General features: G+C 42.8%; 1 protein-coding gene across 4 annotated transcripts in view; it reads left to right on the plus strand.

Annotated features, from left to right (window-relative positions):
* Positions 1–13,204, plus strand: part of SFMBT2 (Scm like with four mbt domains 2) — a 213,189-nt gene that overhangs the window by 156,240 nt on the left and 43,745 nt on the right. For all 4 annotated transcript variants that reach the window (XM_032623494.1, XM_032623493.1, XM_032623495.1 and 1 more), the window contains 2 exons: positions 1,561–1,687; positions 11,642–11,755. In XM_032623494.1, coding sequence (XP_032479385.1) covers positions 1,561–1,687; positions 11,642–11,755 — 241 coding nt within the window. The remainder of the gene's footprint in view (positions 1–1,560; positions 1,688–11,641; positions 11,756–13,204) is intronic.

The raw sequence follows: 13,204 nt of genomic DNA on the forward strand, positions 1-13,204 counted from the left end.
GAGTGCAAAATGGCATATTGGAAAATAATTTTGCAGTTTCTTAGAAATGTGCATTTACCATATGGTCCAGCAATCCTTCCGTTTCTAGAGAAATGAGAACTTAGTGTTAGAGGCTGAATTTTGTCCCCCCAAAATTCATGTGTTACGGCCCTAATTCTCAGTATCTCAAAATGTGACTGTACTTAGAGTGTTTAGAAAAGTAATTAAGGTAAAATGAGGTCACACGGGTAGGCCTTTCTCCAATATGACTGGTGTCCCTATAAGGAAAGGAGATTAGGACATAGGCCACATACATGGAGGAAAGACCATGTAAAGACACAGGGAGAAGATGGCCGTCTTCAAGCCAAGGAGAGAGACCTCAGAAGAAATTAACCCTGCTCACAGCCTGATCTTGGATTTGCAGCCTCCAGAACCATGAAACAATAAATTTCTGTTGTTTTAAGTTGCCCGGCCCATGGTATTGGCTGTGGCAGCCTGAGCACCTTAATATACTTACGCTCACACAAAAACTTGTCTTTGAATGTCCATAGTGGCTTTATTCACAACTACCAAAACCTGGAAACAACTCAGCTGTCCTTCAGCTGGTGAATGGATAGATAAATCATGATGCATCTGTAGAAACCACTCAGTAAAGTAGAGTGAGGTACCCATCCGTGTGATAGCCTGACTGGCTCTCAGATGCACTTAGCTTAGTGAAAAAAGCCAAACTGACAAGGCTAAGTAGGGTAGGATTCCACTTAGATGGTATCATAGACAAAGTGGAATTACGGGAACAGGAAGCAGATCAGTGTTCCAGGAGTTGGGGGTCTAGGAGGGACTGATCACCGAAGGGCCGGTGCAAGGGCGTTTTGGGGGTGATAGCACGCTCTGTGTCTTGATGGTGGTTATGGCTACATGATTGTGTACATTCATCTGACAGCCCTGCTTTCCTAGAACAGCACACCAAAAAGTGAATTTCCCTCTGTGAATTTTTAAAAATGAATTTTAAAAGTAAATAAAAATAAACAGAGAACAAAGGGAAAATAGAGACCATTTCAGATAAAAGAAAACTGGGAATTCATCACCAGCGGACCTTGCACCAAAAGCAAAGCTAGAGGACAGACATCCAGCTGAAGGAGATGATCCCAGGTGGAGGTCGCCGTCTCCTTTCACCCTCAGATACGCCCAGGAGGACCTGAGTGAGGAGCGCAGGGACGTAGGAGGAGTGATCGGTACCGCAGTGATTCCGAGGTTGGAAGGACGCACATGGAACTGGGGAGCCAGAGTGGACTCACCCTCGCGCTCATTCAGCAGATACCGTTAGGCACCTGCCCGTGTGCCCAGCGTAGTTCTCATTTCTGGGAAACAAGCGAAGGGTGTGTGGTTCTTTCCTCGTGGATGGTGGGGAAAGACTAAGCAGGAGCGCTCGCCTGTCTGTCTTATCAGTAAATCTGTGTGCGTGCACGTGTGCGTGTGCGTGCGCGTGTATACATTTCTGCCGTGGCAGCTGGCCACTCTCTTGCTACGCGTTATCTGGCTGTGGTATCTGCTGGCTCAGTGTCAGTTCTGTTTCTGTTTCAGACGTCATTCAGCCGGGGCTTCACACAGAACATGAAACTTGAAGCCGTGAACCCCAGGAATCCGGGAGAACTCTGCGTGGCCTCTGTCACTGCTGTGAAGGGGAGGCTGATGTGGCTTCACCTGGAAGGTACTCACAGTTCATAATCGCTCTGAATTCAGGGTCCACCTGGAGAGCGCAGGGTGTAGATGACGTCAGCACCGCTCAGAAGTGCCCCTTCTGCTTTCCTTTTATTTCAACTGTCTTAAATTATTCAGCGTTCTTAAATAAGTGAAACTAATCAAATATGAATTCGTTCAGAGGCTCTCATCTTAACTAATAATTTCATGAAATGAGACTCTGGTGCAATAATTATGTTTGGAGCACAGTGGTCTTTGCACATCTCTGATTATAAAAGCTGATGTCACAATTAAGTTAATCTGAGTCACTAAAACTTGGTATTTGAGGTGTTGGTTATTAAGAGGATAAAATTATATGTTTGCCTTTTACTGTGAATCATACCCTTTACTTTGGTTTCTTTCGTAGATGTTTAATTTTTCCTTAAAGTAATAACTGGACATGACTTTCTCCCCAAATATATAATAATTTAGGCTTGTTTGTTTAATGATGTTTAAACTGTTCTTCATAGCTGCATTTTATTTCTAATCGTCCAAATAATTCACAGAACCATGCACCTAGTAAGCAGAACCTTGATCAGATTGTGGGCTTAGATAGGAGACTGTCTTTTTCCGATGTTATATTTTCAATGAGGAAGAATTAAAATGAATTTGCTCTCTAAGGTTGTGTCATCTTTCTGTGGTTTAAAATTCTTTGGGTCTTTTGTTTGTTTGTTAGTCGTTTGATTGTTTTTCAGTTTCACAGCACTTGGTAGTTATTTCAAATGAATATGGAAAAAGAATAAGATGTTGTAGATGACTAATGAAGTGATGTTAGCTTTCCTAGTCCAGATTTTAAATTTTACGACATGGTCAACCACCATTGGAACAGAAAGTTTGGAAGGTCATAGAATTGGTGCCGGTATCTTTATCCTCTTTCGTCAGTAAACAAGTCTAAAAAAGCACTGAAGGTTCTTTGATAGGCCTACCATCTAATAAATATTATAGTCTAAGAGATTGGGAGGGGTAGAGAACAGTGATTTTAGCTGAAAGTCCAGTGTGTTGTTAATTCCCAGAAGATAGTTTAAAACATAACTACGGTTTAGGATTTCAAAATCAATCTGAAATAAAAGGAAATCCTCAAAAAGTTGGTAGCTTTGTAGATCTTCGAGTAGAATGGCCTCGAGTTGGAATTAGCCAAAATGTGGACACGCGTGTCATGGTGATATTTCTGTAGCTACTGGAGTAGGACATGAACTTACTTTCATTACTGCATATAAAGGTGAATCAACTGCTCTTGGAAAAACAAGATCCCTTCGGTGATTTTGAATCCCTAAATTGAACTTGCTACCTAATACTGTGCTAAACCTAATATTATGAGAGATTAGAGTCTTGTTTACATGATTAATTTGAAAACAAAAGTGGTAAAGTTCAAGGCCCTTGTTTCCTCACTATTATTTAGCACGTGACGGTTAAAATTCTTTGGCAGTCATAATTTATTTAGCAGTTTGTACTTCCAGAGTGCTTTTAGCTGTTAATTACCTAACATAGAGAGCGGTAAGAGTGTCCTGATTTTTACAGATGGAGAAAGTAGCTAAGCCATTAACATGTACCTGAGGTTCAGTTTCATTGCTCTTGACATCTCTGTTGCTTAATTCAACATACCCTACAACTTCCCAATTCTTAAAAGGAATGATGAGCAATGTCTAGTGTATATTTAACATTTTTGACAGTCTTGCTTTTTCTTTGGTTATAAACTTCTGGTTTTATAGCAGAGAAATGTAAATCAGCTCATGTCACCTCTTTTTCTTATTCTCCGGAGTGCTTTCATTGGGAGTAATGAAAATTAGTTAACATTAGGAAGCAGGTCAGAAAATTGATTGTCCATTTTCCCAGACCTTACGTATTAAAAAATTCAAAAAAAACAATCTGTTGAATATTGTTTACCTGATGCTATTGGTCAACATTATGCATTTGCCTCGTCACTTAAAGTTAAGATCCATGCAGTCTCTGCTGATCTTTCTTGAATTGGGGGTTTTGGGGGGAGTTTTGTTTTGATTTTTGGCCCTTCCTGGACACTGACCTTTTAAAGTGACAACGAGCTTAATGGCACTTCTCATTATCTCCAAGTTTTATGTATTTAGTGTTTTCTTTCCTCAGTCCTGGGGACAAAATGTTAGAGCTTCACTCCAGTCACTTTGGGGCAATTAAATTATTTTAATGATGATGGTGATTCTTATTATAGACCGTGTATATGACAATTTATAATGTCCTTCGTACCAATTCGTTAGTTATTTTTATGTAATAGATTGATTTGAAATATTTTCAACGCATGGCTAATTGACTACGTTTAGTAATTAAAATGATCATTTTAATTTAGTATTTGACTTCTTTTAAAGTCAGATAGTTCTTGAAGTGCCTCTAAAGGCACTGGTGTTGAAGAGGAAGCGATAAATCAAATACGTGAGATTAGTGTAATATTATTTGGGGTGCATGTTTGGAAAGAATGTCAAGTTCTCAAAAACCGCTGACAGCGAGCCAGGGCCGTTTCTGATGATGCGGTTTTGTGCTTGGGAAAGACGTTGCGATGTTTTCTCTTACGCTAATTATCTGCTCTAGGTTATCATCTCTACAGTTACGAGCATTTATTCATATTCTACGAATTACATTCAGTTTCAGTACCTCTCGTATCCGTAGCCCCACACACTGGCTCACACGCTGGTACATCTGCATCTCACAATCCAAGTCACGTTACGTTCACTGGCGATCATTTTCTTACGGGACAAATAGGGTGCGGGTGTTCTATTCACTCTCAAAGTGCATTAATTCACGAAGAGGGTTGACATCTTTGCGTTGCCTTCCTTGGTTTCTCTTGTCTCTGTTATTATTAATACTGTTTTCCTCCCGTTTCAAAGAGATGTGATACGTTTTCCCTTTATTCCCCAATATTAGGTATTTCAGCCTTTTAGCTGAGGCAGAAAATTCCTTTTATGTCATAAAAGTACACAACCCGCAGGCTTCATTTCCACTGGGCTGTTTAGCTCTTTTATTGTTGCCACTACAGGAATTTTTATAGAGAGCTTAGAACATGGGCAGCAAATCCTGGTTTTTGACATTGGGAGGCCTGTTAAAAATGAAGAGGAGGGGGTTCTGGAATGGCATTTTTGCACTTTGAAGGTGGGGAAGGAATGATGGCCTTCCCATCATTTGTTTCCTGGAGCTTTCCCTTCTGGTTTGTTAAAAACAAACATACAGAGAACAAAAAAATGAAGATGACCCAGAGGTCTGTGGAGGAGTACCAAAATGTCAGTTCAGGGAGCTTAACTGCAAACCTGTCAACTTAGGTTATTACTAGCATCTCATGATCTATACTTTCTGCTGCCCTCCGAAACAAAATTTAGAGAAAATAAAATTTTTCCACAGTCAATACTAGCAAAACACAGTGTATAACTTTCAGTCTGTGGGTCTGAGCTGTATATCACTTTGGATGGTAGCTTTTCGAGGAACCGTATCCTTTCACCGTGAACTTCACATCCCCATTGACAAGGACCGAATGTGCAGGGACGTGGGCCCTGATTTCCGCAGGAGATGACCATCACGAGCCACGCGTGGGCTCTTGAAGTAGACTTTCGGCGTAGGTGTTTAAACACCAGCGACAATTCAAGGATGGATGTGATCTCTCCTTTTCCCTCTTCAGAAACGCATACACTCTGCAACTGTCCAGTGGCATTTCTGATGTATCTGATCTGCTCCCAGCTTCTTCCTGTGGGGAGGTGGATCTCTTGGCACTTTGTACTCTGCTGGTTTCCTCTGCTTGCTTTCAGTTTCATTCACCTTTCAAGGTTGGAAGGCAGCAAGCAGCTTGCAGGGACCATGTCCTCGCCTCCTTCACCTGATACCACAGCGTCCTAAGCCGGCTTCCACCTGTTATTAGGAGTGCTGGCGTAAGGGTGTAGACCTTTCACTTTGGTTGCGTGGACTTTCCCACAACCCTCTCTCTTTGCCCTTGTCTTTCCCATGTACTCATCGGTCACCTGGTGTTTCCTTCCCTCATATGGGAAGGTCAGAATTCTTCAACATCCTTTATTTCCCCTCTTCCCGTTCAACCTCCTCTTCCTCTGTGACTCAAGCAGCGGTTCTGTGCTGACGTGTCCAGATGCCCAGTGCTCACAGCAAACACGTTCAGAACTCCTGTTTCCAGCTACCTGCAGAGCGTCTCCCTGGGGATGTCTGCGTTTCCCGACCAGAGGCCACTGTTGTAACCCCTGTGTTTGCTCTTCTCGACTTTCCCATCTCACCCAGAGGCACCGTGATTCTACCCAAGTTAGACACCAAAAAGTCATCCTCTTGTCTGTTTGCTCTCCCACTGCCTCCATGACCAGTAGTGACTCCAGGCCCCCCCCCGCCCCCATCTCTGTCCTCTCCCTGCCACACTCTGGTGCCAAGTCTCCACCCCTTCCTCTTAGGATGTCAGTAGTCTCTCAACTGCTTTCTCTCCCATCCTCATAGAGCAGTAAGGCTTAGCTCTGTATAATAGAGCCCCTGCCTCCTTCTAAGTATTCAGCGAGTTTGTATTTCTCACAGAGCAAAGACTCAAATTGTATAACTCGGCATTCAGCCACCCCCTCCCGACATGCGCATCTGCCTCCTAGATGTGTGATCTTGAGTACTTTGTGAGTTTAGACTCTCCTTTTTCTTCGTGCAGTTCCATAAAATGTAGGGTTAACGGATTCTGCCTTATAGGATGGTTATGGGCGAAGTCCTACCTATAAAGTGCTCGAGTTGTGCTAAGAGCATCCTAGGAAGTGGGGGAGGTTGATGAGCAGAAAGAAGGCAGCACCCTTCCATTTCAGCCTCCGCGCCTGGAGCCCGTGCCCCAGCAGAGTGGACCCCTAGTGTCTGTAAACATCTGCGCTCTCTGCCTGTCATCACACAGCACAGTGTTTGTATGAGAGTTTGCGTGCGCTCTGCTTGCTAAAGGCTTGCTGAATAGATACGAGGAATAAATAACATCGGTGTCCCTTAACGAGAAAGCGATTTAAGACGCGAGCAGCCCCTTAAGGACTGCTGTTTGGCTCGCTGAGTTTTGAGACAGTGAGATGTTTATACTTGTAAGCTAAAATTCAACAACTCCTTGGTCAGTTTTTTTTCCGTGTGTGCTTGGTTCAGTTCCAGTAAACTACCTTCTGCATCGTAACACACGGGAGTCCTGTCAAAGTGCACGTTCCTGGGGCTGCTCCAGACCCATGACTTCTGAGTCCTGGGAGCAGGGTCTGGGAATCTGCATTTTCACGTCACCCTCCCCGGATGACTCTTTTGCATGGAGAGTTTGTAAAGGCCTCTAGGAGATCAAATGGGCAAAGAAACTCAGGTGATGCAACCTCTTCTGTCTAGGAGACCAGGTGCAGAAAACTGCTCTTTAAGCCTTTTCTGTAATTTGTGATAAAGTCAGGTGGTTAATAGCATTTTGCAGAGACCTGCAAGAAAGAAACAAGGGAAAATGCAAATGTGGAAGTAATTATATTTCAAGCCAGTGTGGGTGGTTTTTAAATCTTTAAAAAGAGGTATGGGCTGCAGGAGACATTTTGGGGAGAAGCTGCTTTAGCAGATAAGGGTATATATGGGAGCAGGACCTGTATTCTTACACAGAGGAACGTGGCCCAGGAGTGGGTGCTGTCTTTGAACAGGCTTTGAAGACTCCCAGTCAGTTACACAGGTTCTGAGTGGTCAGCGACAGCCCTGGCTCTGGCTTTCTTAAGCAAAATGGGAATTTGGGGGAAGGCTTTTGATGGGAGGCTGGGGCAGGGAATCTACTCTCCAGAGGGCTTTGCAGCAGGAACCAAAGGAAAGTTTGGGCTTTCAAGCTGCCGTTGTGCTGAGTGTGACTTCTGACTGACCACATTTTCCTCACGAGCCCGCCTCGATTGCTTTCTAAGGCTCTGGAGCTAAATTGCTTAGGTTCGAACCCTAGATCCCCCTCTTACTGGCCGGTTGATCTTTTCCTGACCCTCAGTTTACTCATCTATAAAATGGGGATGAAAACCATCCGCTCTCTTAGGGTCGTGAGGATGAAACACTTGAAAAGTATCCGGTCCAGAGTAAGTGCTGTAAGAGTTTGCCATTCTGTGGGTGGATCTCTCCCTCCACTCACCTATTTAGTCCCGTTTCTGTTGTTTTCCTTCAGATGGCTTATTATCACATGTCGATCTTGCCAGCCACAGTTTTGCCGTCTCTTGATTCCTTAGGAATTTATTCCAGAGCTGACAAGGGATCTCTGAGATCGTGTTCTGGGGGCCCCCGTCTGCAGATGGAGGGCCCAGGATAGATGGCGGGTGGGGTTTCCAGCACCCAGTTCTTGCTTTTCTCTCTTCCAGCGCTTTACCTTTTCATCGCACACTCGAGCCCATCACAACTCGGTGTGGCCTTTAACTCTTGATGAGGGCGCTGGACGAGTCCCTCAATCCCTCTTGCCTTTCTTCCTATGCTGGCTCTCACCTGAGATGCAGGGGCCATTCGGATTCTATTAGTGTAGTCAGTGAACTTCCTCCATAGTTGCTCCTAGCCTCTGCCCTCACAGCCCTCCTGCCTCTGGTCCCACCAGCATCTCCACTGTGCTCGCCCAGGCTCATTCCCATCCATAATTTGCTGGGAATGAAGCAGTTACTACCGTGAGAAGTTTGATTGGATTGTGTTCCTAGGAAGACACTTTAGCCATCCTCTTCTTTCATCCCGATGTTCCCAGTAGAAGGGGCCGCCGGTTCTATTACAGTGCCCTGCATCCTCTGCTGGGTTAAGCTGGATACAGTCTCTGCAGACAGAAGGGCCAGAGGCACTTTGTGGAAGTGGATGGGATGCGCTGGTCTGAGGACAGAGTCTCAGGATGTCGCAAATTGCAAAACCGTTTTAAGGTTCCAAAGTGATTCCTCCAACTTTACATGCTGGTACACGGGCCCTTTGAGTATGGAAAGTCTTTCTCCTGTAGCGGTGAAATGACATCATAGTTTAATTTCCTTTTAAGGTAACTTGTCCTCCCTTAATCCGACCTCTGTGGCCATACCGTGTGAGAGCCTCCTTTCTTCTCTGAATAGCTTTGTTGTGTGGTTGTCATTGTGATGATGGCGGCGTTGTAGTTGTAAGATAGGTAATTCATTCACAAGGGCTGAAAATACATAAAGTATCTTTGGTCATATTGTCTCCCCCCACTCCTGTCCCTCAGGCCCTTTCCCAGCAGACACCCACTGAATTAGGGTTTTTCATTTCTTCCAGATTTATCTCGTGCACATGTAAGTATGTTATTTTCCCCTTTAAAGCAGATGGTAGCATACTAAATATACACAGTGTTCTGTGCCCTGCTTTTCTTTTACTCAAATATACATCTTTATGTATAAATATATAAAGAGGTTTCTCATTCTTTTTTATAGCAGCAGGATGGATATTCCATTATAGGAATGTACTGTAACTTATTCAAGTATGGCCCCATAGATGGAGATTTAGGCTTCCCGATGGTTATTGAGATGAAGGTTTTGGGTAAGAATGAATAAGTAGAATCCATGACTTGATGCAGCTGAAACAAAGTCAGAGATTGAGTGTGGCCTTGTGTTGTTCATCGGACATTGTTCTATAAAATGATAAGGAATATTGCAGAGGCGCTTAGCAGAGTATCTCTCCACATAGGTAGTTTTGGCCATCCTAGAATAATCAAGAAGGAGCCTTGGCAACATTTTAATGACTTATTTTGTAAGCTACTGAGTCTCTAATCTTGGGAAATAATGGGTTATGTTTTAAAAAATTATTGTGAGTCCAGCCAGATATTTCTAGATTCATAAGACTGATAACAGGAAATAAAAAATTAGTACTCATCATTCAGAAGAGGATTGGAAAAGTTTCAGGTTCACAGATACTTTCCTGGATGATAAATACCCCACTTTTCCATCATTTATTATTTAATAGATGCCTTAATGGGCCAGATTTGGGGGTGGAAGGAAGGCAGGACTGTAACTTTCTTGAGAACATGGTTGCTGACACATTTGTAGCTCCTGAGTGTTTGTTTAATTGAACGGAAAGCATGATCAAAGAATATTAAAAGTATGGTAAAGACGGCCTTAGAAATATATGAACGTATATATTGTTATAGGAGTGTATATGTTAAAGCATTAGTATGAACTAGCAGAACACTGGAAGATAGAAATAGTTCAGGAAGGAATAAGCTATAAAATTCACTTTATGCTCCCTTTTGAAGTACTACTTTGACCTTGAAAATCTTTTTTGTACCTAAACAGAAATCTGGAAATACAAGTGTATCTAGTAGATGAATTCAACCTGTTAGCAAAATTGCTGAGTAGCTAAGAAATATGCTCTATCTTTGTGTTTTTGTGAGTCTGAAGCTGAGGCTGTGCCTTGTGAATTGGGAAACAGCCTAGTGACCCTCTTCATTGGCCCCTCTGCAGAATCCAGCACCCTTCTCGACAAGAAAAGTCACTTCCGCATTTGAAGCTACTTGGAGAGTTTCTTTACCTTTTGTCTGTTTTGGATGTCTTCTTGTTTATTTGATGATTTCTTTGGCAAATAGGTTAAATATTGTCTGAGTCATATAATACAAGACAGAAATGCTTTCTTTCAGTCAACTGTGTTGGAAAATAACCTCTACAAACCTTCTTGCGTTCTTGTAGCTTATGTATCCTTCAAATTATAGGAGAATTCAGTGAAAAGGGAGTTAGGATTGATAATCACAGTAACGACTTTTCTCTGAGAACAAATCAAAAGTTCAGCGTGACTAATGTTGATGATAATACGTATGTGGAAGTATCCACTGTCAAGAGTGTTCAGGGCACTTTGTCTACACCAAAATAACGTTTTAGCGCTAAACTGGGTACCTGCCTTTATCAAATAACGTACTCTAGGAGCCAGCGTAGCTAAAATGGTTAGGACCTTTTGTGTTTGCTGGTATTGAGCTTCAGGAAGTTATGTTTTGAGGGGGATGCTATTCCAAATTCATCACGTGACGTGTGATGGAGTTTCTACAGTGTTATTTTCGTCTTGATGGGCAGTGAAGAAACCAAAGCACAGCAGGATTAAGTGGTCAGAGCCAGGGAGTCATTCTATTAATAGAGCTCTTTCTTATCTTTTGATTCTTAGTTCAAGAGTGTCTTCCCTCCAAGTGTGTTTTTAAAGGACTATTGATTCGGTGTAGAATTAGTCCTTCGTTTCACTAGTTTGCTGGGTTCTAAATGTACTCTCTCAGTAAGCAGAGTTCCTTGGAACCTTTGCTCGTATTACATCCAGATCTTTTCTCTCTTTCGCAGTCTCTCAGCTGTGATGCTGAGTTATCACAGGCATCATTGTGATTATGAAACAGGAGGTGATACCTAGGCAGATCCCCACTAAAGAGACATTCCTGTATAAGTGATTTTCGTGTGAAATGGCGAAAGTACGCAGACTGCAAACTGAGTTCAGGATAAGTGACTTCCATCACAGGATAAACGAACACGTTCCCTAGGAAATTGTGCTTTGATGATCACTACTTATAACTAGTGTTGCTGAGCCCTACTAGTTCCTTTCAGCTGGAGCCTTTAACTTTCATTGGTTGAAGGTTGACCTCTACTTGGTGTCGGGTGAAGAAGTCTTGTTGCTTCTACCCCACCAAGCTGGACCACCTTCCTTAATTTCAAAGCTGTTCTTAGGAAAGAAGGATGCTTGTTCCTTCTAGCCTTTCTGGCTTAGATGCCAATTGTCCCCAGATTCCTTCCTCTTCCTCCCATTTTCAGGGGGAAGTAGCTGTCCTTTCCAGACCCCCACTTCATGTGAATGCCTCGTACTCCTGCTACTTTACATTTCAGGCATTTGTATCTGTTGTAAGATACTGTCGGCTTTGTGCTTAACATTCAGAGGAACGTCTTCCTCCATCTCAGGGGTGCCCTGTATTTTCCCTCCTTCTTCTGTGTCTTTTTTGGTAAAACCTGTTTGCACCTGCTGTCTTGACTCCTTGCAGGTCTGCAGAGTCCGGCTCCAGAGTTCATTGTTGACGTTGAATCCATGGACATCTTCCCCGTGGGCTGGTGTGAAGCCAACTCCTACCCTCTGACCACACCGCACAAGACAGTCTGTAAGTATCGCCCTGCTCGGAGCCCAACTGGGTAACATCTGGGACTTGGGTGAATAAACAGGCAGTTTGGTAAAGACAGTTAGTGGAGCCAGATCGTAAAAATCAGAAAAGGTTGTTGATTTCACACAGAGCACCAGTACTTTTGTCTCATTTATCCTTTAAATGTCCGCGTGAGATGAATATTCGGAAACATTTCCCTGATTGACAAACTAAGTCACATGATGAGGCAGAGAGAGGATCTGGAATCTTCACTCCCCGTTTTGTGTACAATTCATGATCTTGATTAGAAAAAATTTCAGCTAAATACCATACGTTTGTATGATCATATCTGAGAAAGAACTACTTTTCCTCATGAGGTTTACCCCAAAATAATCATAATTGGTCCCAGTAATTTACTGACATAAATATAAACACTTAACTACTCTGAGCACTAACTAAACCAATGAGATTCCAACTGGACTTTGAAAAGTGCATCATATCTTCTGATCACAAAAATGCCAAATTAAAACAATATTAGTAACTAAACAGCACAGCATCACATACACACACACACACACACACACACACCACTTAAATACCTACAAGTGTGTGTTTTAACATATATTATTGTAGGTCATTTTCCTGAAAATGGTAACCATTTAAAAATCTTCAAGCCTAATCCATCTCGGCATTTATTACTCCCCCCAATGGATAACAGAAGTATGATTTTAAAATGTGAGTCCTTAAAGTTAAGGGGCTTTAATTTTTGTGAAATATATTTCTAATGTTTTCTTTATTAATTTATATGTTAGCTGACTTCTTTGTAGCATCCTACCATAAGGTCCGCTTACGTAGATGCTCAGAACTTTGCCATAAAGGGAGTTCCATCCCATAGTCGGCTTCCTGTTCCCTGATGTCAACAGATTTTGAAGGACACTTAAGAGACCTACTACATATTCATTACGAGTTAGATGGGGCACTATCCGTGTGAATCAAAGTAGGGGGCCCAGGTTATAGACAGAGGCGGATTTTAAGGGATTCTTCTGTACCCCATACTGCACACTGAATCTGATCCAATAACGGTGACATCACTGCCCCTCACTTTAAAATATTTCTAAAAATTTGAGCTTAGAATAATTATTTCAGTCTCTAGGGCATTCTTTTTCTTTTTCTTTTATTCTCACTTAAAATGACACAGTTCCTTGGCCCTCAGCCTCCGCAGCCACTGGGCAGGTTCTCCCCGGGTTCTCCAGGTTTGGGCCGGATCCCTGGCGCCTGGTTGTGCCTCAGACAGAAATCTATGCCCCGATCCTCGTCCTCCTTCCTTCACATGGATTTGGGAGGCGACGAGCATTCTGAGTTTTGAGTTCTTCTGGATGAAATCCCGCAGGGTTAAGATGAACATAACGATGCCTCCTTTCCGTTTCGCGCTTCGCTTCCCGGTCTGTTGTGTGTGGCTTCTTATCAAAC

This window comes from Phocoena sinus, chromosome 2 (assembly GCF_008692025.1).
Source record: "Phocoena sinus isolate mPhoSin1 chromosome 2, mPhoSin1.pri, whole genome shotgun sequence".
NCBI lineage: Eukaryota > Metazoa > Chordata > Mammalia > Artiodactyla > Phocoenidae > Phocoena > Phocoena sinus.